Source organism: Lissotriton helveticus, chromosome 10, assembly GCF_964261635.1.
Source record: "Lissotriton helveticus chromosome 10, aLisHel1.1, whole genome shotgun sequence".
In the NCBI taxonomy this organism is placed as follows: Eukaryota; Metazoa; Chordata; class Amphibia; order Caudata; family Salamandridae; genus Lissotriton; species Lissotriton helveticus.
This window is the reverse complement of record NC_136071.1, coordinates 107,863,397-107,887,964: the sequence shown is the minus strand read 5'-3', so window position 1 is coordinate 107,887,964 and position 24,568 is coordinate 107,863,397. Positions and strand designations below refer to the sequence as shown.

General features: G+C 45.1%; 1 protein-coding gene across 2 annotated transcripts in view; it reads left to right on the top strand.

The window, feature by feature from the left end:
* The window catches only part of LMF1 (lipase maturation factor 1), an 801,367-nt gene extending 777,898 nt beyond the window's left edge, over positions 1 to 23,469 (top strand). For both annotated transcript variants that reach the window (XM_078664185.1, XM_078664184.1), the window contains one exon: positions 22,282 to 23,469. In XM_078664185.1, the coding sequence (XP_078520311.1) occupies positions 22,282 to 22,456 (175 nt within the window). In that variant the 3' untranslated portion in view covers positions 22,457 to 23,469. The remainder of the gene's footprint in view (positions 1 to 22,281) is intronic.
* The last annotated feature ends 1,099 nt before the right edge of the window (positions 23,470 to 24,568 follow it).

Sequence of the window (24,568 nt, the reverse complement as noted above, 5' to 3'; positions counted from 1 at the left end):
ACCATCAGGCGTAGCACCACTCCCCGCAGCCAGGGCAAGACAAACAGCGCCAGCACCATCATTGGCAGCACCTAACCCTGCAGGCAGGGCAAGACAAACAGCGCCAGCACCATCCGGCGCAGCACCCAACCCTGCAGGCAGGGCAACACCAACAGCTCCAGCACCATAATCGGCAGCACCTAACCCTGCAGCCAGGGCAAGACAAACAGCGCCAGCACCATCCGGCGCAGCACCTAACCCTGCAGGCAGGGCAACACCGACAGCTCCAGCACCATCATCGGCAGCACCTAACCCTGCAGCCAGGGCAAGACCAACAGCGCCTGCACCATCAGGTGCTGCACCTTTGCCAACCACAACTCCATCACCAGCCGCACCATCTACTTCTGGAGCAGCTACTGTGGTGACTGTGCACACACCCACTGTGGGCAGCCAGCAGAGCAGGCATGTCAGGGCTCGCCACCATGACACATCACACAGCGGCAGGAGGGGGAAAGCTGTGCGCATGCCAGGCATGAGCACTGAGCGCCGGATGCTACGCATTCACCAACAGCAGGCACGACGGCAAGGGGCCATTCAGCTGCAGCTACACAACATTGGCCGCAATGTGGCCAATGTGGGTGATAGGATTGAGCGCATGACGGCAGCCATGGAGGCCAACACTGCTGCACTCATATAGCAGCGCAACTCCGCCCGCCGACGCCACCGGCAGCTCCTTACGCGCCTGACAGCCTACACCTGCTCAAACTACATTATTGGGAATGCCACCTCCCAGCTCTCACGACGGTGCCTGGCGCAGCAGCAGCAGCTAATCCAATGTGCCGAGGATGTTGGACGGGTGTTGGAGCAGGTCACCACTGCCGTACTGGCACTCCATCCTACTGGTGAAGGCAATGCGGGGAGGGACGACACCAGTGAGGGCACCTCCAGTGTCAGCAGCCTGTCTGCCTCACTGGTTGGCGTGTTACGCCGCAGCACCAGGCCCACTACAGGGACACGTGCCGTCCCAGAGGAAGAGCCAGAGCGGCGTTTGGGGGCTGCGCGCCGGAGGCGCAATTGAGTTACTTGAACATTTCCTAGATAATGCTGATGATACAAGCATGTCCAGTGGCTAGTTAGGAGCAGTATGGCGCAATACTGCTGCAATATTATGAATGTAGACATTACGTTATTATTGTGGATTTAACAATAATATTTATTCATGCAACATACATGGGCCTCCAGTCATTATTTACATTGCCATGCAATAGTGATTTGTTGGGTGAGTGGATTGTGGGCTTCAGAAACTGTTCATAGTGATGTGGTTGCGCCGTCTGTGTCCTTCAGCAGGGTTCTCTCCGCGTGCATGACGCACATGTGCTGGTGGACGGTCGTCCCCTTCAGACTCACTGCCAGAGATCTCTACTGGTATCCGGCGCTTGGTTGCAATGTTGTGTAACATTGCGCAGACAGCCACATTGGCCCCACCTGTCTTGTGCAGTATGCGGAACCGGCTCTTGAGTAGCCCAAATGTCCGTTCTATACAATTCCTTGTCCGTATGTGAGAAACATTGTACCGCCGTTGCTGTGGTGTAGCCGGGTTGAGGTATGGGGTGAGGAGGTATTCCCGGAGGGCGTAGCCACTGTCACCTGAATGAGAGGAGCAGAGGGTGAGTGCCTGTGCTGCGCAGCTACATCATTGCAAGGTGTAATTGTTGACAATGTGTACTTACCAAGTAGGTGTCCTTCCCCAAATTCTCCCCTGGCCAGTCGTGTGTGGAGGCCGCTGTGCCGGAATATAAAAGAGTCATGGGTACTCCCTGGGTACTGGGCCACGATGTCAGTTATGATAGTCTTGGCATTGCACACCATCTGTATGTTAAGGGAGTGGTATGACTTCCGATTCCGGTACATGTACTCCGTCGCAGCTGGTGGGCAGATGGCAATGTGGGTGCAGTCTATGCATCCTATCACAGATGGGAAATGGGCCACATTGTAGAAGTTTAACTTTGTCAAGTCCAGTTCCTGTTGGCTGGTGGGGAATTTGATGTGTCGGTGTAGCTGGGTGAGCATTGCGTCAACAAAACTCCGGAGGCAGCGTGACATGGTGGGCTGGGATATCCCCCCTGCAGCCGCTACTATCCCCTGGAAGCTCCCAGAGGCCAGGAGGTGCAGGCTACACAATACCTGTACATGTGTAGGCACAGCATTGGTCCGCCTTGTTGGGTGCTGCATCAGGGGGTCAAGGTCGTGTATGAGTTGAATTATCATGGCCCCATTTAGCCGGTACTTCGCATAAATCTGCTCCCTGGTTTGTCCCAGCAGGGTGATCCGCTGGCGGAATATCCTCTCCTGTATTCTGCGTCTCCTCCGTGCTGCTCGCTGTAGCCTTCGCCGCCTGACCAGCATGTACATTCCTGGCATTGTGAGACACCAACTGCTGCTGCTGCATCTCCTTATGTGTGTTTGGTCAGCCCTTTCCCTGTTCCTGATTGGCCAACGGTTTTTCAAAATTTTCTCTAATGACTTTTATGGTTACCACCTGCTTTGGGTTGTCCTTAATTTGCGCGGCGCTAATAGAGATTTTGAGGTTTTTCGCTATTAGAGAATTTTCATGAATACCGATTGCGCTTGTATTGCGGATTCGCTAAATTTATTCTCTAATTCCGTGTTTTGGCGCAAACCTACTGGGATTCTGAGATTATATTTGCGAATTCGCAATCTTTGGTTAGCGCTTTGGTTATTTTCTTGATGAATGCCGATTTGGGAAATTACGCCTGCAATAGCATTTTCGCTGCTATTGCGCCCGCAATTTAGCTTCATGAATCAGGCTGTTAATCTCCCCGTGCCTAAAATGAAAGTAACGTAAAAATGTAACGTAACTAGAAAAATATGTAAAGCGCTCTGATACATGATTCGGTTCGGGTCTAGTTCGCGCTATATAAAACTCTGCAAAAAAAAAAAGAGGTGGCATGATTTGTCCAGAAGGCTTCCAGACAAGATGGTGGCCAGGGTGCATTTGGCACTGGTAGGGGCGTGCACAGTATGGCTTAACATGGCACAGGCAACGAGGCACTGGGGGCACAAGACCAAGAGGCAGAAGGTCATGGTAGGAAGCAGGCATAAGGAACAAGGAGGGCTTGGAAGGAAGTAGGAATGAGAGGGCGTGGATGTGTGTGATGCATGGAGATTTCCTAGACAAGGGGCACAGGATGACAAAGGTTAAAGGGACAATGGGGGTTTGGGAAGCACTGGTGGCTCACAGGTGCAGGGAGGCACAGAGTGGCTCAGGGTGACATAGGCAGTGGAGACCTCGTGGGAGAAGCACGAGGGCACGAGAATGGAAGCTCGGGGAAGTAGTACAGTGGGTGGTCTATGGGGAATAAAATGCACCGTGGAATAAAGGGGAAAGCACAGGATGCAAGAATTAGGAAGACCCGGCAGGAAAGCAAAGGGGGTTTGCATGTAAAGATAACTATGTATCAAGGTCAATAATGGAGAAAACATCAATAGAGCAACTATGGTATGCAGATACTGGTACTATCTCTATAAGTTATTTATAATTCGGGCTCCCGGTTTTATGGTATCTTTTTTTTTCCCTACATTTCCGTCTGTATTTATCCATATTTATTTTTTGTCAACTTTACATTTATTTATCCATATTTATTATGGGTTTCGTGAAAAAAATAAAGCTGAAACTGGTATATTTCTGCATTTATTTAACCAATAAATATGCAGTTACACTTGAATGCCTGCCATGTTTCAGTGATACGAACACCTTCAGAAGATAAATCATTGTACTTATATGAAAATATGCACATTTCAGTATCAGCCTTGTGCATATCTACTGCTGTTTAAGCTCCTTTACTAAAAATCATTTTTTTAACCCCCTTACCTATCAATCCACACAGTTATTGGCCTGGCAGTCATAGCAAAGTGTATTTAGAATCACTCATAAAGCACCCAATTTCCGTTTTTATCCACAATTAAAAATAAATACAGACAAGAAAATAAACGGTTGTCTGTATTTATCTGTAAAAATCAGTAAAAACGGATAACAGCAAGCCTTATTTACAATAGGCAAACTGCTAAAGAGCAGGGTTTCCAGGTGCTAAGCTCATATCTATGTGAGAGATGGCTTAGACCGAGAAGCTACTAAGGGATTACAAGTGATCGTCCTACAGGCCCATTTGGAAAGGGGATTAACATGCAGAGATTGGTATGAACAGAACCAAATTCGCTATATTTTGCCTGCATTCTGGGCCATTTCCAGACACATATTCACCTGCTTTCTCAGCCAGGGGCTATAAAACTTGTAATTTCGGTGAGTGTTTGACTGGAGCTGGAATTCTGGCCAACTTGTAATGAGGGCCTTAGTAGTACCAAAGCACGACTGTGCCAGAATATAAAAAGTATGTTCTATAGCCCAAAGGACATCCGGTAAAATGATAACAGCTACTCGGTAGCCCAAACCTTCGAAGGCTGCATTCTGTTTTGCTCCATCTTCCCCTGCGTGAGGGTTATTTGTTGTTTCCTTTTGGACAAGATAGGTGTCCACTCTCCCTTACCGGTCTCCCTAACTCTTCCCCACCTCGCCCACCCTTTGGCCAGTCTCTCAGACTTTAATGTCTCTTCCCTGCCAGGCTCCCTCTCGTTAGGCCTGCCCTTACCTCAACTCTGAACTCTGCTCCAGTACTGTATATATGAGTGTAGTATTTGTATGTGTGCACCTAGCCAAAATGGCAGCAGAGCGCTTTATAGGTGAACTACAAGCGTATAGTCACATGATAGGAGAAATAGCTGGTAATTGGATTGTTACTGTACTGTGATGTAGTGTTCTTTAAAGAGGTGTGTCTTCAACTCTTCCCTAAAGTGGAGCAGTGTTCGGGCAGTCCTCATGGGTTCGTGGATGCTGTGTCAGATCCTGGTGCTAGCACAATCTTAGCCTGAGCAACAGACAAATGCCCTGCTCGCGGAGGGCTGCGTAAGCACCAAGTTAGATCTATGTATGCGGTACGCGCAAAGTTGGATCTATGCATGCATTATAAGGCCTGATGAAAGAGTGAGACACGACTCGCCGACCTAGCTTGGCAGCAGGAGGTACTTAGGAAAAAAAATCTCAATTTTATGAAATGGATACAAACATAACCACATAATGGAAATACATATGGTTAAGAAAGGAAATTGTAATCACATCTCAGCTCCTCGTCCAGTTATCGGAAGCCGCAGCCTCAGGCCTCCCCAAAAGCATGTAAACCTAGATGCTTAGCAACGCCGTAATTATTAACAGGAAATTTTCTGCTCCCTGCAAAGTTAAACACGGTGGGAGTCACACTTCAGCCCCCGGTGGGCCCGGGCAGCCGAAGAATCTCTGCACAGAATTAAAACAGCAGCTGGGGATACTTTTGCAGTTATCAAAAACAGGCTTCCCCAGGCTGCATAATGCGGGCTCCATTTCAGGATTATGGACCTTGTTGTTGAATATTTCATATTTGTGAGATGCTTATCCAGAGGGGCGCTCTCTGGAGGGCTGCCTAGGAAGAGCGGCCGGGCCTGATAGCCCCCAGATTAGGTCATCTGGGCTTTTGCGGTGGCAGGAGACGGGGATTGGAAATGCTGGACGTGTTTGCTGACGGAATCGTTTATAATGTCTGAGCGCACTCAGAATGTGGTCCCCAAACTGCACCCTCTCGGTGTACATTAAAGGGGAAAGCAATCTGCTGCGGCCAGTGGAAGATCCGGCCTCAGCTTCTATTGAAACAAATGAGGCCGGGACTACTTCAGGCAGAAACTCAACAAAACATGCCTTGCAATGGCCTGACCCTTCTCACATAGTGATAGTTTGGGACTATCCCCCAGATTCATCAAAGTCATGTTTTGCGAGTCCTTAATAGCAAATTTTAAGGATTCGCTATTAAAGACTCGTGAAACGGGATGCATGTAGGAATCGCAATCTTTTCTGCGAATTCTACTGATTCCTTATTTGTGATTCGCTAGTTGCTAATCGCAAATAAGGAATGGCTTTCCCATTCATTCCTATGGACCTAAAGGCCCATAGGAATGAATGGGGAGTCATTCCTTATTTGCGATTCGCAATTAGCGAATCGCAAATAAGGAAGCAATTTCAAGGGTGCCAGGGTGTTGCACCCCTGAAAGGGTAATGTTATGTTATGTTATGTTATGTTAAAAAGCTTATACCGCGCACGTACACCGAAACGGTTTCTTGGCGCTCATAACAGACATAGCAGACCAGGGCAGAGTGTATTACGCAAAGGAAGCTTTGAAAAGGTGAGTTTTTAATGTCTTGCGGAATAGCTTGTATGAGGGGCAGTGCCGGAAAGAAGAAGGGAGAGAGTTACAAAAGGAGGGCCCTAGAAAAGAGAAGCGCAGGCCGCCATGTTTCTTGCGGCGGTAGGATGGAATGCACAGAAGGTTGTCAGCAGAAGAACGGAGATTGCGGGTAGGAAGATACCGCTTTAATTTAGAGGAGATGAACACAGGTGCACGATTATGGAGGGATTTGAAGATGGTGCACCCAAGTTTGAAGGAGCACCGTTTGGCCACTGGGAGCCAGTGGAGGCTCCTTAGGAGCGGAGAAACATGCTGGTGTTTTGGTTGGTGGAACACCAAGCGGGCGGCCTGGTTCTGAATGAGCTGGAGTCTCTGAAGCTGGTAGGCGGGGATTCCCACATATAAGATATTTGCAAAGTCAACCCTGGAGATGACCAAAGCCAGGATGACTAAAATGAGTGCCTCTCTGGTAAGAAATCGGCAGATCTTACGGATCCTGCGCAGTTGGAAAAAGCAGGAAGATGTTACAGCCGAGATTTGCGATTTCATAGATAGATCCTCAGAGATGACCACTCCAAGACTTTTCACCGAGCTGACCGGGCGCGGGGGAATGCCAAGAGAGGGGGGCCAATAGTTATCATCCCAGGGGTTGGTCGGACCACCCACCAGAACAAGTTCCGTCTTAGACGGATTCAACTTGAGCTGGCTGTGGGCCATCCAATCAGAGATGTATAGCATTGTGGTTTGGAAATTAGTGCAGGAAGATGGTGAGGTGTCCAAAGGAAAAATCAATTGCAGATCGTCTGCATAATTATAGATAGTGGCCGGGGAGTGACGAAGAGAAACCATGAGTGGTTGCATGTATAAGTTAAAAAGAAGAGGGGATAGAGCCGAACCCTGAGGGACACCACAGGAAAGGGGGGAGAAAGGGGCGGAAAAAGTGGAGAGGTGGACTGCCTGGGAACGGCCTTGAAGGAAAGATCGAACCCAGTCAAGGGCTACGCCCTGAATGCCGGCGTTGATGACACGGTCGATTAGGATGGCATGATCGACCGTGTTCACTGGTGTTGCGCACGCACATGTCCCAAGGACATGTGTGTGTGTAACATACAACTTAGAAAAATGCACTAAAGTGCATATTTCTAAGTTTTTGCTATTTACCACATAGTTAGACTTCGCGGTAAATAGCGGCCCCAGATTGCGAATTCGCAATCTTGGAATGGTTCATGCATTGCATTTAAGGAATCGCAAATTGCGATTCCGTAAATGCAATCGCAATTTGAGAACTCACAATTATTTGCGAATTCTTAAATTGCGAGTGCATGAACCTTTGATGCATCTCAAATGCCGTTTTTGAGGGCGCAAACGGCCGAATTTTGCGATTCGCACCGTTTGCGCTCGCAAAAATGCTTGATGCATCTACCTGATAGGCTGCAGGCCTTGGATGGAGGCCCGACAATAGATAATAAACACCCAGAATGCCATCCTCAAAGAGGGGAAAGTTACACCAGATCCGGCACCACACTTAACAAGTGCTGTCTCACTTTACCCCATATCGGCACTTCAAGTGGCACATGCTTACTTGCTTTTTTTTGGTTCTGCACCTAAATTCCCCAGTACTCTCTTAAATTTCTCTCGATCTTCCACTTCAGTTAACAACTACTCTATCTCTTTCCCTGATCCTGCACTTCAGTTAAAAATACTCCTGCTTTGTACCACAGACTTGACTTTAATTAAGTTACTCTATCACTTTACCCTAGATTCTTCACTTTAGCTAGTATTCTCCCATTTTAGACCAGATATTTCTGTTTAACTAACAGTTTCCTATTTTACCGATATTCTTCCCTTCAAATAGTAAATGATTTCTTGTTTTACCACAGTCCATTCCCTTTAATTAACAAGTATCTGTTGCTATACCCAAAACACTATTCTTCAGTTAAGAAGTACTCTTGCTTGCGCTGGTAAACCTCCTAAATAGGTTCTATGTACTTTTATTGCACATATGATTGGTTGCTCTCTGTGTACTGTGATGCTGTATTTCCTCATGTTTTACTTGTAGAGTAATATCAAATTATATAATAATAATAATAATATAAAAGATACATTTTATAAAAAGAACAAGTACTCTTGCTTTGCCTCATACTATTCTCTTTGATTAACAAGTATTCTCTTGCTTTAACACAGACCCTTCTCTTTATTTATTAAATGCTTTCTTGTTTGATCCCAGTCTGACTTCTTTAATTAACCAGTTCTCTCTGCTTTACCATAGATCCTTTGCTAATTAAAAAGTAGTCTTACACTGTAGCCTACATAGTTTTATTAGGTTGAGCCTAGCGTTGCAGTGCATGCGCTGCTCGCTTTGCGAGCCATGCAGTATTCAGTATAGCGTGGAAGCTTTGTGGAAGCTCCGCCCACTCTACGCCCATCTTTTTCATTGGCTTAGGTCCTAAATGCTGCCTTCCGATTGGTTTTAGGCTTGTTAGTCCCTCCTCATGAAGGCCATGTCATCATTGGTATCCATCCATGGTTACTGGCCCCATACTCCGAACACTATTTTCTTCCGAGTCTCCGCCCCCCGCCCACTCCCGCAGTCAGTGACTTCACGGCTCCTCTTCCCCCCACTCCCGTTTTTGCCTTCTTGCCTGCCCGCACTCCCGTTTCCAATGCAAAAGGTCTTGCGTAAATGCGAGTCCTATTGCATTGCAAATGCTTGTTTGGCAAATAGTTTCTCATTTTCACCGAACCCTCTTTTATTAAAAATGATTGTATATTTTTATCCCACATTCTTTAACAAGTATTTTCTGGCTTTATGTATGTTTGTAGGATGTGTTCTTCCTTTGAGCGGTCTACATTTTATTCCATCTCTTCTCCACTGATTTACCTTTCTTTGCCAGTTTGGCTTATCCTCATGGCCTTTTCAACTCATCTAGCAATGTTTGTGCAGATTCAATCAAGTAATCACACAGTATTTGTATAGCGCAACGCTGTCAACCCTAAGGGTATCTTGGCGCTGACAATGCCAGGTCTCCTTCGAAAAGCCAGGTTTGAGTTTCTTTCTGAAGCCCGCCAGGGAGGGTGCTGTTCAGAGGTAGAGGGGCAGATTGTTCGAGGTCCTGGATGCGGTGTAGGAGAAGGAGCAGTCCCCACTGCGGCTGCGGTGGATGAGAGGTGTGTGTGCGAGGGCGAGCGAGGCGGTGCGCAGGTGTCTTGCGGGAAGGTGGAAGCTTAGTCGATGGTTGTTGTAGAATGGTTCCAGGTTGTTTAGAGTTTTGAATGCATGTATAAGGATCTTCAACTGACATTTCTTCTGGATGTGTAGCCAGTGGAGATTTCTGAGGTGCAGGGTGATGCTGGTCCCTTTGGGGAGATTCAGGATGAGCCTGGCAGCTATGTTCTGTAGGGTCTGGAGTCTTTTAAGGAGCTGGGTGGAAATTCCGGCATAAAGAGCTTTGCCATAGTCGAGGCTGCTGGTGACGAAAGCGTGCATGACGGTCTTTCTAGTGTTGGTTGGGATCCATCTGAAGATTCGGCGGAGCATGCAGACGGTGTGGAAGCATGAGGAGGCGACTGCGTTTACTTGTTGTTTCATGGTCAGTTGACTGTCCAGGATGATGCAGAGGTTGCGTGCGTGGTCTATCGATGCAGGTGTTGGTCCGATTTCTGCTGGCCACCAGCTTTGGTCCCATGCGGAGGTGTTCTTCCTGAAGATCAGTACTTCTGTTTTGTCGCAGTTGAGTTTAAGGCAGCTGTTCATTCATTTGGCTACATCGGTCTTGGCGTTGCAGAAGTTGGTTTTGGGATAGGGGGGTCCTCAGTGAGTGAGAGGGATAAGTTGAGTGTCGTCAGCGTAGGTGATTATGTTGAGTCCGTGGGATCTGAAGATGTCTGCGAGGGGGCTTATGTAGAGGTTAGACAGGGTGGGGCTGAGGGATGATCCTTGGGGTACGCCGCATATAATGTCCTTCGGAGTGGAGGTGAAGGAAGGCAGATGGATGTACTGTGTGTGTCCTGAGAGGAAAGAAGCGATTCACTTGAAAGCATTATACTGTATGCCAATTGTGGAGTCTGTCGAGGAGGGTGTGGTGGGAGACTGCATCGAATGCAGCAGAGAGGTCTAGGAGGATCAGGGCTACCATTTCTCCGTGGCCAAGGATGGTCCTGATGTCATCTGTGGCGACAGTCAGCGCAGTCTCGGTTCTGTGGTTGGCACGGAATCCTGATTGTGAGGCATCAAGAAGATGGTTTAATCCCGACATTTAAAAAATTGAGATTTTAAAGTTCTAATAAGTATTAAACTCACAGGGATGAGCAGATTGGCTTTAAGGTGCAACAGTTGAGATTGGTAATGCATTAGATCCAATTGCTCTTTGACTCACATCGGCAGAATAGAACATCTAGGCTCCATGGAATATTATTCCTTCCTTTTTCCTGCAGTACTACACAAATCTCTCTCTTTCTTCGTCTCATCCAAATTTTACCATTAAGGTTGATATTCCTTATATTCTCTTTTGAGATGCAAGTCTCCACCATTTCATCTAAAGTACTAGACTTAGACATGGGTCTAAATACCCTGCAGCTTGCTATGGATGTAACCTTTAAGATACTCTCCAATGATTCTCACTTTTGCATCTTGCTGTCCATTTACAAGTTTTGTTGTACCAGGCTACTATATATTCACCTGCTTAATTTCAGTTCTGTTGATTGTTAGACGGCATATAGCGTTAACTTACTCTGCTGTCTAGTCTCAACGCTACTTTGTTTAGTTTATCTGTTTATATTCATTCATCTTGAAACAGCAATTTTTTTTAATGTCAAAATGCATGGCTGTTTGTCATGACACATGCGCACACATGACTGACCATCATAGAAGACTTTTTTTTAATCGGAATAACAATTCCAAGATGGCTACTCATGTGTGTGACATACCGACAACCATTTTTGAATCGGTATGCAAACTACTCATGTGCAAAAACATGAGCTTAGCACTTGCCTTTTAAAGGCAAGACCTGTTGGCTTTTCAAATGCTTGTTGTTACCTGGCATAATGTTAGAGGGTTATGGGCATTTGTGGATTTTTTATTTAGTGGCAGGCACATTATTTGAAAGCTGGTGTAATTTCTCCTGGCATAAGATTGGTTGCTATTTTTTATATTAAGGTAGGTATACTCCACTGTATCAGGCACTAGTTTATTTGTTGAGTTGTTAAAGCCAGTCAATCTATCTGTTAGGTGCAAAAATGTGTAAGGCCCCACGTAAGCATTTCTAATGCTGTGTGTAGTGTTTTGATCTCTGTAAGTAATTAATATTTTGGACCTCATACAAAGATTTGAGCAGTGAATGTGTCATTCATCATAATGAATGAATGAGGCAATATCTTGGCTACATATGCAAGGTAAGGTCTACCTTATTAAAGACAGTAACCATTCCAAAGAGTTTTTCCCTCCAAGGCAGCTTTCATCTCCACAAGAGCCACATTGCAGAAAAAAACGTTGTTGCAGCAAATTTACCAGGTCCATGTTGCATAGCATCATCAATCCATTTATAAAATACCCTCCAAGAGTAGATTAACCCAGCCTCTCCATTCCTTCAAATAAATAGCGCAAAGTGAATTTTTGGATCTGGTCAAAGCAAGCAGGCCTGTCGGCAGCCCTTCTGACCCTTGTCCACAACAAATATTCCAGAACATTCTTCTAACTACCTCTGCTGCCACACCAGTAAAAAGAATCATCAATAATTCCTTAACTACGGGAATCTTCCCAGAAGACCTAAAATTGGCATACATAGGCCCAATATTGAAGAAGACTAACCTGGACCTACTTGACCGTGACAACCACAGACCGTTTACAAATTGACCTTTCCTGGGCAAACTGGTAGAAAGAGCCGCTTTCGGCCAGAAGTCACAATTCATTGAAGATAACTCCATACTGTCCGATTTCCACATAGGAGTCTACCCAGGAAGAGGCACAGAACCTGCTCTCATAGCCATCTGGAATGACCTTAACAATACAGTAGACTGCAAAGGAGTTGCTGCGCTACTTCTCTTGGACCTCTCAGCTGCCTTCGACAGTTGACCATGACACTCTGATACAAAGACTCTACGGAGCCGACATAGAGGGAACTGCTCTAGACGGGATCATATCCTACCTGTGCAACAGAACTAATTTCATCCATACTCCCCCTTTCTCATCCAAACCGTACATCAAAAAAGCTGGGGTCCCTCAAGGCTCTATCATCTCACTCATGCTATTCAACACCTACATGAAGTATTTGCTGGCAATCATCAATTCATTTCAGATCACATGTTATAACTATGCAGATGACACACAAATACTCCTTAAACTGAAAAGCCCTAAAGACATTGGAAAGTCACATATCTTAAGTTGCCGTTGATCAGTGAATGACATAGAGCCATCTCAATATAAATGCTTCCAAAACTGAAATGCTCACATGTGTCGATTGGAAAAATGATGACCCACTTTGCCCCTGGCCTGACGATCTGGGACCACCTCTTAAAATAGTAAGAAACCTTGGACATAACATGGACTCCCAAGTTATCAATGATGCCTGAGTGGACAAATTAGCAAGGCCAAGCTTCATTACTATGAAAATTCTGCGACACACCTTCACCAACCTGGGATTTCCACAAAAGTCCCCAGCCTACTATCTCTCTTGTACTGTCTAAACTTGCTTACGGCAATGGCCTCTACCACGGATCATCTTTATCAACTATGAAAAGGCTACAACTGATCCAGAACTCTACTGCCAGACTCCTCCTATGTGTAAAGACAAAAGCCCACATCTCCCCTGCCTTGAGGGCCCTACATTAGTTACCGGTTCCCAGAATATCCACATTCAAGCTGCTTTGTATCACCCATCGGACTTGTATTTTATTACATAAACCGCACATATATTCATTTGAATTAGTTGAAGCTCAGAGAGCAAATGAGCAAACGTGAGCTTGTTACAAGAACAAAAGAGGGACCCTGAAAACAGATATTCAAAGTGGCTGGCAGGGAAAATGTCAATACAAGAACAAAAACCTCTCAGGCAATTTCTTTAAACATTGGTAATATATCCAAAAATCATTCAAATAAGTACATTGCCCCACACAGAAAAGATATTTTAGAAAAATATATTGTTTCTTTAATTATTTTACATAGATTCCTTAGTAAATCAAAACAATCCGCAGATAAATAATCATCATATATAAATCAATACATTATGTAACCCATAAGAACGATTTCTACATCCATCACGCATTCTTTTTAGTAACACACAACAAACGGCGTTTGTTGTGTGTTACTAAAAATAAATGTATTTTCTTCTTTTTTGTATATACTTACTGTATGTTATTATAGTGTGTTACCTTTTTTATTTTCTTAGTGTATGCTGTTGAGTTGGTTCAAATTAGTGAGATTGTTATATTTGAATGGTGTGATTGAGCGGATTGTATGGAGATGCGTGATGGATGTAGAAATCGTTATGCCAGTGTGATTCATTTACCCAAATACACACAGACGCACACGGAGCTGGAATACGTTTCACAATAGTTCTCCGTTGTATGATCACATTTTGATGGCAATCTGCCACTTTTAACTGCGATCCTGTAAGCAAGTAGTCAGAAATTGGATGGATCTCTCGAGGAAAATAAAAATGCACTTACAGTTTTGTTCACAGAACCGCTAACCTAAGAAACACAGAGTGTTCAAAACAAGAGCGCTAGTGTTCCAGCTAAAAACAATGTTAAAAAAAAACGAAAGCACGGCGCGTTGTCTGTAAACAGTAACCTGGCTCACAATGAATGCTGCTCCTGCCCTGCGCACCGCTGCTTGCTCCCGAGAACAAAACGCAGTGGGAGTCAACATTACAAAAGAGGTGAGACATGCACCCGCCTTTAGCCATTTGCGTGCTTTCATTCTTGAAAGAGGCACGCAAAAGCCAATCCTATGCGCGGCGGGAGTCGGACCCACACAGAGTACTTACAAGAAGCCTCGCAGAGCAGTGCATGTGCACTGCGCTAGGCTTGATCTAAAAACAATAGGTAGCACATTTTTCTCTGTTCAAAGCATCCAAACTTTAGAATTCATTACCCCCAAACATAAGATCCACAAATAACTATCTTGTCTTCAGAAGACTACTCAATAATTGGCTCTTTCCTACATAACCACCGTAGTTAGACACATAAGTACAGCATATCCCTGTGTATATAAACAGTTAATTTGATTATATGTGTGTTGGACTTGGCCCTTTTCACAGAATTTGTTTTGCTTTTTGCTTCCCCTAATTCTGGAAGTCCCCCCTTATAATGTAATTGTATAGGCCCCGTGAGGTTAAAATGCCCTGGGTAATGTTAAAACCCATGCTAGGTGCAGGTGCCCTCTTCCCTCAACATGGCTGCCATAGGCCCCTGTTACTGCAGTGTGGTCTTGTTAAGGTGCATTCTAGTTGCCAGGAGCTGACAGGGACTCCAAACATTGTTGCCATTCCAGCCTGCCTTGCCTGCCCACAGTTAGAGTAGGGAAGCTCCTGGCAGCTTCTAGAATAAGGCCGGAGCTTAGTTTTGCCACCTTAGAGGGTGGTCACCTGACCTGGGCCTATATAAGGAAAGGGAGGGAAACTTTCCAGTCAGTTGGAGCATCACTGACCTGGGCAACCCACGCAGGAGATTTAGGCGGTAGGGCCTAGTCAGGGACTTATGCCACTGAGAGTGACAGGGCTTAGGTGCTGCCTCTTAAGTTGAGTGAGGTGCCCTGAACTACCCACTGATCTGGCCCGGCGAGAGGGGAACCCAGGGACCATCTACAGTGACCTGCAGAGGAAGCCTGCCTGCAGCCCCCAACTCAACCCCCCTTCAAGTAACAAGAAACTGATATTTACAAGGGCGCAAAAACCATCAAGCGCCAAGAAAAAGTAGACCTTCAAATTACCACAGGACTGCTGGGGAGTCAACCAGGTATTGGCCTTCACTGTCCTGCCTAGCTCCCCTTGACTAAACTACCTGTCCTGCATAAACTGCTTAAACTGCCTGTTGGCTAAGCGCTCTCTTTCCTTAGCGCTAGCCCCCTGAACTGCCTAATTTACCTCAGCTTGCTGAACTGGACAAAGCGCTTTGCCCCCTTGAGAAGCGCTTATGTTTTGCAGACTATTGGGCCCTGAAGCGCTATACTCTTGAAGCGCCAAGAAGTCCCTGTGTGGAGCGCTTTTGCCCCGTTGAGCTCTGTGCCCCCCAAAGCGCTGTGGTGCCCGCGAAGCACTGCGGTCCCTGAAGCCCCCTGCCGAGGCGCTGCAGAAGTACTCACCGCCGCCGCTCCGGGCTGCCTGCTGTGCCCTGAAGAGTGCCGATCTTGCCGACAACTGCCCCCGGCGGCCCCCGGTGCCGAGAGAGGGCCGCCGCCGTGTGCTGTGGGCCGCGCTCGGCCCGGAGGAGTGTGGGAGAGGCGCCGTCATCCGTTGAACCTCGGGAGGGCCTTCCCGCTATTGCCTGTCTGGTCGCGGCGGCCCCCGATGTGAGGAGAGGGCCGTCGTAATGTGGTAGAAGGCTGCGTTAGGCCCTGAGGCCAGAATACCCCCATCACGTGACGGGGGGCGCCAGTCGTGTCATCGGCCGCGCCCCCGTCCATCGCCACGCAGCCATTGGCTGCCGTTGCCGCGCCTTCCTGAGGCACCTGCCCATTGGTTCCCGGGCCGCGAACAACATCCAGGCCCCGGGAACCGGATACCTTTTCACCGGAGGGCTCGGAAAGTCCCGAGAGCCCTCCGCAAGCTGCCGTTTTGCCCCCGACTGGTCCCGTGGCTGGAGGAGCCTGAGTACGGCCCGGGACTGGTCCTCTGAGCAGCGCGGACCTCACGAGAGGGCTCCAAGAGGGGCCGGAGCCCTCCCCCCAGCCCCTTGAGCCTACGCAAGGGCCCGAGACGCCGAAGGGAAAAAGGTAAATCCCGTGGAGGTGGGCGGGAGGCCGGAGAAGGCCCCGAGTTCGCCCCTTCCCGGGAGTAAGTTGAAGTTGGGCCCTGCTGGCCCTGTGAGATTGGGAAAACTGTTGTTGGGCACCGTTGGCCCTAACTAGCCCCCAGAGAGTCCCCCCCCCCTGAACGGGACTAAGACTCCGTAAGGCTCCTGGACCTGGGGCTGGATTAAGTTAACCCCTGCCTGGGGTAAGGTTCCAGGCTTAATTAGGCCTCCACGTGTTTGATCTGCTTGAAAGAACAGTTGACTAAATGCCTGTGGGGCTATAATAAAATGGGTGTTCTCATTTAATGGCACGTTTATTTCTGATTCCATGAAATGCTCATCTACCCTAGGCCATGCTTATTCTTGCCTTGAAGAGATGCTCTGCCAAATGGTTAATGAAATGCCCTCTGGTCTAATGAAATGATTGCCTGCATATGGAGATAGGTGTTCCTGATGAAAGGTTTTACTGATGCATAGAAGGAGTTATTGCAGTTGGGATTAATGCTTTGCTCTTGTTTAAGGTTATGCTGATTTCTGACGTAAGGAAACGTTTATTGTGGGGTGAAGGGCTCATTGCTTATTTAATGCAATGGTTTATGAGTACCTACCATTAACTAACGAAATGTGTACTTCTGCTAATTGAATGTTTTACCTTTAATGAAAAGGTTTACTCCTACTTAGTGCCACATTTCCTGAAAGCCTACCGTTACCTACTGGAATGTTTACTGCTGTGTAGGGAAACGCTATTTTCTTTCCTGACAGGGTTATTGCGATATGCTGTGGTGATTAAAGAATCCCACCCTTTACTCCTGCAGGCAAACGATTATTAAGAGGTGCTGCATTGATGATGAAATGGTCATGTTTACCTTATGGGGTGTTCCCTCTGATTGAGGACATGTTTTACTTTCTAATGACCTATTTACTCCTGATTAGGAAATGTTTGGGTCTTACCTAATGTGATGTTGCCTGACCTCTAAGGTCTGGGGTATTCCTGAGTGCATATAAAAAGGTCCATTCTTATGCAAGGAAGTGTTCACCTTTACCAGATGACAGGCTGATCCCCGTCTAATGACCTGGTTCTATGACAGGGTTGGTTATCCCTGCCTAATGCCATGACTAGTGTGGCCTGATGACATGTTCATTCTGCATGAAATGTTTTACTCCTGGTACAGGAAAAGAGGTATTCCAACCTAATGTTGTGGCTAACGAAATGTTTTACCTTAATGAAACGTTGATTCTTGATGCCTAGTGTATCTATGCTCCTTTTACCTTAGGCACTGCTTGTTCCTGCCTGCTGAAATTCCCGGTAAAGGAAATGGTTATTTAGGATTATTGAAATGTTATTATTCCTGCCTGATTTCTAGTGAAATGTTGATTCCTTCTTAAGGAACTGTTTATTCATGGTGTAACCTGGCTAATGAAGTTTTTCCTGCTACTGATAAAATGCTTTACATCTAATGCCAGGTTTTATGCACTGTTTATTCCTGCTAGGGAGTTTTAGGTAATGTTCACCCTTGTTGGGTGAGAGGTTAATTGCATTACCTACTGAACAGATTACTTACCTGAAGACCTGTGGACACTTGCTACAGGATTTGCTCATCCTTACCTGATGAGCTGGTTGACATAATAATCTTTCATGAAAAGGTTTATTGTTAACGGATGAAATGCTAATTCTCTAATGGATTGTTATTGCAACATGTTAAATTGGATATTGAACTGCTCCCTTTTCTCCCCTCCTATGAAATGCTTTAATGACTAATTGATACTGTGATTTTCCACTCCTGAACCTTAATCTTATATAAAAGTTATTTGATTTTTAATTAAACACACTGCGCCAGTCATTGCGTGCCTTTTATTGTCTCAGTGGGTGTGTGCTGTGTAATCACTTAACACCTAAGCTTTCGGGTGCCTACCTGCTCGTGCAAGGCTACCCCCGGGGAACTGGTGACCCCAGTTCCTACAATGTATATATCTAGATATGTGTTTTTTATGATATAAATATGTAAAATAATATGTACTTATCTATTTATTATTTTACTCCTACTGTAAAAATAAACTTTGACTCTCTCCAAAGCAGTACCCTATATTTCACCCCATACCTCTCTCAATATATCATCTACCTCCACTCTGACTCATCCCAAAACTCATTCTACTACTATGATCTCCAAAATGCCCCTTTCTAGACTCTTCCCTCCTCTATCCCTCCGTGGATCACCCCAAACCTCATTTTAATACTATGATCACCCAGACAAGCCTTCTGAATTCTTCCTCCACCTATCCCCCTTTGCCTTAACCCAAAACTCATATTACTACTATGATCTCCCTAATCCATATCTAGAGGTTCTTCCCTCCGTCATCTCTCCTTAAACTCATCCCAAACCGCATCTTACTACTGTGATATACACTTTCTAGACTCTTCCCTCTTCTATCTTCCCATTATCCTTTTCAATTCAACTAACAGACTGACATGTCCACTGCTCAAATTAACTCAAATTTCACTATACTAATCCACCACTAATCCTTTTTGGGTTCCGGAGTAGCGTGCCACTCACCGAAATGTGATTTGACGCCTCGTCAGGAGTAGTAAGCTCCATCTATTTAATTACAATGCAATACAATATTCACTATGATGCAAATCTACCTTTCCAGAACTCACGGTCTAAACTCTGATATGCTGTACGTTTTCTCACAGCATGTCAGGGAAACTTGAATGGCATTTCCTATAACGTCTGCCAAGAGATGCTTGGTTGTCCTCCCCGGTGTGGAGACCACCATAAAAGATGTCACCAGTGACCTTAAACCAGGAACCGGTCAATTACTTTATTTAGCAGCTTCAATATAGTCTGATTGACAGCTGTGGTGGCTGCTGATCTTATATAGGCCCCACCATCGAGACAATGAGCCCTCCGCTGCTCTCCTAATAGAGTAAAGGAATGCCAAAGTAGCAGGTTTGACTTTCACCATTTTTTCACAGAAGTCCTGTTATATAAAAGATTTTTGTACTTAAAGTACACATCAAAAATATGTTGCAAGAATATTTTTTTTATAACACTGTTGTTTAATTAGGGTTGCTATATGATTTCATGTCATGAGGACAATAAGTTTTTAGCCCGCACTTTTCTTTTGAATGCCAACTGTAGAGGTCAGTAATATTAACTGTTTTAAAAAACTGATGTGGTCGGTAACCTATCCTCCTGCAATCAGATATTGTGTCGCAGAATGCCTGACCATCAATCCCTCTTTGCTGCTAGTGAGTCGTGGCTCACAAATGTACGCAAATCTCTGTCCCTTGATATCTTGAGTCTCATCTGAAATCTGAGAATCTTATATGGCTGTGAAGTAAAATATAGGGGTTGTGTGGTGATTAGAAGAGTCCATGCGGCCATCTTCCTAGATAGATGACCGTTCTTGCATTAATTTTCAAAGAACTAACAGCCCGGTTTAGAGTTTGATGGACTGGATATTCCATCGCAAATGCAACAGAGTATGCTCTCCACCAAACTGAAGCTCCGCCCACCTCATTAACTGTCTGGCGGACCTTCGGTTTGTTGACAGCGGAGACTACTTTTCCACTGCCAACATAAATCTCCGACGGCCCAACAAAGCAAGGGCCATTGAAGGCTTTGTCATTTGTCCACCCATCCAATTGAGGGTGGGTGACCAAATGGCAGGTTTTCACTGTCCGTCACCGCCAGATAAAACCTTGAGTAAAGGAGTAGTGAAAACTACAAAATGACCCCCATGCCATAGGGGAAAACTCCCATGGCAAGAGAATCATTGTTTTTTTTTGTTTACTTTTAAAAACTAAATTCCACTTTAGGATTTCGTTTTTGAAAATAAAAACATGTTGAAACGTCGACATTCTGTTCTGTCATGCTTTAAAAGTGAAAGGCCCATTCCCCTCCTACCTAAATAAAGGTAAAACTGTCCTCCTGGGAAACATCTTTGGTACATCTCTGATCTGCCTAATCTCTGCCCTCCCCAATCCAGGTGAAATTCTGTAAACCTTAGTCTAAATCTAGGTGAAACATCTGCAGCATTTCAAGCTGCTGAGATCCGATGAGTCTGGAGTTCCTTGTCGTGCTTAGCATGACACTTTTCTTATTGTAAAGTAGCTATAAGTCTACTATATGTTAATGTTTCCTGTGTTCTTGTCCTGCTGAATCTGTCCTCAGTTTTGATACCACAACTCTGAGACCTGCTTCCCATCTGGTTCTCGCAGATGAGGGTTGTATATAAAGTCTTGGATTTCTTTTGCTTCTTCATTCCCAGTTAAGTGTCATTTGTTGAAATCAAACCCTTCCTGTCTTCTCACTTCCCCCTGCCTTGTGGGATGCATTGGAGCTAAGTCTTCTCCTACTCTTTTTACTATCTACAGGGAACTGCAGAAAAAGTAGTGAGTGGGCGGGGCATCTCTGCCAACCAGTATGCAGATGACACTCCGCTCTACCTCAAAGTATTCTCTCCTTCTGACAAACTGTGTTTGGGCCACTGCCCCCCTTGGTTGCATTGAAAGCTAAGCAACGACCTTTCTGCTAAATCGAATCCTGTTCAAGTCAAATTACTTGTAACGTCTTCCCTAATAAGATCTCGTTGGCACAAAACTGGTAGGCTGGTTAGAAATTGCATCTGGCCAGCTATGGTCTGAGGACCCTTGCTCGGTGGCTTTTTGTGGTTTAGGCCTTCCAGTCAGATATAATGAAACGGGATGCCACCCTCAAATTAAAACTCCTCAAGCAAGCCAGATTTCTTGTTTCTTCCCACACCGTCATTTATTCTTCCCATGTAGATTGTGACATTCATCGTTGGTTAGACTGTCCTAGTTATGCCTGCGTGCCTTACCTATTTTTTTCCCACTGTAGCATGATTGATAAAAGGTGCTCAGAAGTTTGGCCATATCTCCGGCATTTTACAAGGCTAACATTGGCTACCTCTAACGGCTTTCGACAACTGAGCAGTTCCCAAACCCATCTTCCTGAAATGCCTCTCACCATGAAGTCCAAAACTTCCAGTCTTTTTCCACATACAAACTACAGCTCTGGAGAAATCCCTCAATGCTTGAGCTTGGGGCTCCCTCTTTCTTTCTATTAGAAACTTCTAAAGACACATCCGTTTGCCAACTAAAATCTAGCACTTTTTTTCAGTTTTTTTTTACATTCTATCATGGTTGTTGTATGCAGAGCTGTGACTAGGTAGGACAAAAGGTGGCCTCCATCTCATGTACTTTTTTTCTAGTTTTCACATATTTCAGGTTAAGGTTCTTCCCATGTAAATTGTTCTACTGCCTTTTTGATTATCTTTTCACTAGTTAAATGATTAAATAGAATAAGATCATCCCCAATGAACGGCCATGACTTGGTGGAAATCTATGACCTGAAAGCCCATGAATGGAGTCACCAGTACAAGGAGACGGAGGTTCCTCAATAAGGTGAAAGGTTTGGTGAATATTAAGCCTCCGATGTCCCTTTGTTTCTGCCTCCACTCTCAGCCTCATTCATGTCTCATCACATGGGCTTGCTACATCTGGTGCCTAGTTACCTGACCCTTACTGAAAGCGTTCTCTAGTTCACAAGCCCTTTCTGCCTGTTTTCTAAATTTGATCTGGAAACCCACCCTTGTTTTGACTAGACATTGCTTACTGGTATTAGATACAATACCGCTTGGTGCTTTTACATTGCATATGTTTGCCTGGTTTTCATTTTCTAGTTGATCATATCATCCTCAACTCCCCTTTTCCATAGGGTCTGTTGTTTATCATTTTTCTTGGTTTATTGTGTGATTCTTCCTTCTTGTTTATTGTAAAGATTACATGTATGTGCATTTCCTGACAGTACATAAATCGCAATGCACAGCACTCTGACGCAACTGAAAATATATAAATAAATAAGGTGCTGTGGGGTTTGAGCAATAGCTGCGATCTGCCCAAGCCACGGTGTTGACTTGGATCATTAGACAGGAGTATGCAGGAAACACCTTGTACCAGCAGGAGAACGGCTGTGCATGTGCATTTCTTACTCCTGAAGAACCATGCCTCTTACTGATTATGTTTCTCTTTTTCTTTTCAAGATGGATCAGAGGAGAGCAATTTATATACAAATTCAGCCGGATCGGAGGCAAGCACGCAAACGATGGCAAATGGTGGCACCGCAAAAGGATTGGCCCTTACTTTCCACCTGTAAGCATCAGCGGGTTGAAGACCTTCTTCAAAGATCGCAGCTGGCCTCATCCACCAGAGCCATGATTCTTTTATTGTCTGTTTTTAGACTGGGCCCTGAAGATGCCTGTCTGGACCACTAGATACTATCCCATCCTCAGGAGTACAAATTTGCATTACAATCAGCCACATTCTATTTCCATCACTGACCAGATGTATTCTTGCCCAACGGAGCTGCTATGTTATGATCAGGAACCGAGCTAACCATCATATTATTTATATTACCCCTCAATATGAATAAAAATATGTTCCCCTTGTGGCTTCCATCATAGTCTGCCGGAGGGGTGCTCTCCATGAGCATGCATAAAATAAGCAGAAGTTTGTTAATCAGTATTTAGCATTACAACAAGGAAAATAATATCCCTTTGCTTAAATAGTGCAAAAGGCACAAGCTTGCTCTTTTTACCATGTGTGACAATTTAATGTCTTAATTTCCAATGAAGAAATTATCTTTATGTGGTGGTGTCCAACCTTTAATCATGTGTCCATAGCTTTCATTCTATAATTCTCATTTGGACACTCTGACCCAAGTGTGCAGGGTGCCCATCAAACTCTGGGCCAATCTAGCCTTGTCAGTCTTTTAAGTACAGGTTTCCTTATAAAATAGCATTTACCCAGTGTGCATCGTTTGAAATTCTACTCGTTTGCCCTTGTTTTGGCCAAATTTGGCTCATGTATTTACTTGTGGCTATTGGTTCGGATGAGAACTATCAGTGTAGGAGGTAAGTAGGTTGTATGATATCAAAGTGCTGAAAGAGAAGGTGCCGGCATTACATTTCTTTACCTTACGGCCCTTCAAGGAAGAAAGAGACTAAAGCATGTTTGAAAGGCAGGAAGAGGAAGGCAACTTTGCAAGTAAGGCAGTAGGGGAAATATGCACAGGAACGTGTACAGTTTATCTTAATTCAAATTTACAACCACATAGTGCTACAAGACTAACATACAACCACTGCTCTACGTTGTAAAATGAGGAACAAATTCCACATATAACACTATTTACCAATTGAAAGCCTGACCAACAAATGTGTACAGAAAAGACACATATAAAGTAACAAATCTCCATTGACGTCAATTTTCTTTTATTCCAAGTTCAGAGTATCCTCAGTGACCACAGTTCTTAATATGTGTTGTCCAAGCCACAGAATTACCACAAGATTGCCAACACGTGTTTCGTCTATCAGGCAAATCAGCCAGAGACTTCATCAGGGCATAAGATAAAAAATCCTAAGAATCTATGTAAGTATCTTCAAACGCAACACTAACCATAACAGGCCAGATTCCTTAATGTCCGCAGTGTCGCGTGACGTGGAGCTCAATATCTATTATCCAAATCCACGAGTAGTGGGAAACAGTCTTAGGTTAAAAATGCCACATCCAGACAAGAGATCAAATATAACGAAGCATTAATGAGTTAGAGAGGTCGTAGAAAACCGCAACAATTCCTTAAGTCAAAATGCAGCACAAAGGGTTCCGACACGAGTCATCATCGGCGTCTAGCTACGACCTCTCTAACTCATTAATGAGTCCCTGGCTGATTTGCCTGATAGACGAAACACGTGTTGGTAAATTTGTGGTAATCCTATGGCTTGAACAACACATATTAAGAACTGTGGTCACTGAGGATACTCTGAACTTGGAATAAAAGAAACTTGACTTCAATTAACATTTGTTACTTTATATGTGTCTTTTCTGTACACATTTGTTGCTCAGGATTTCAATTGTTAAATAGGAAGAGGAAGGCAAAGCCTGCCCTTTTCCAGTACTACAGACTTTTCGCCCTTCGGACATGATACCTGAATAGCTTGCAATGGTGCACATGTGGGGATGTTGTCCCTGCTCTTCAGTGCTAGCATTTTCCTACCAGTTTACTTCCAGTCCAACATTCCATGTCTCCTGTTTATGCCACAGATCTCCAGTTCACCACAATGCCAATCCTTTGGCTCCTAATTCTTGGAAGCCTCTCCCCACCCATTACGTGTTCGGGGTTTGGACCCTGACTATCCAATGCCCAAGGACTCTTGAAGTTCTTCTTCTTACAGATAAGTCTGTCAGAAATCATCTGTGCAGCCGATGGGTATCACTTGCAGCGATCTTCCTAGTCAGCTTGAATGACTTTGATGAATTAAAGCAAAAGGTAAG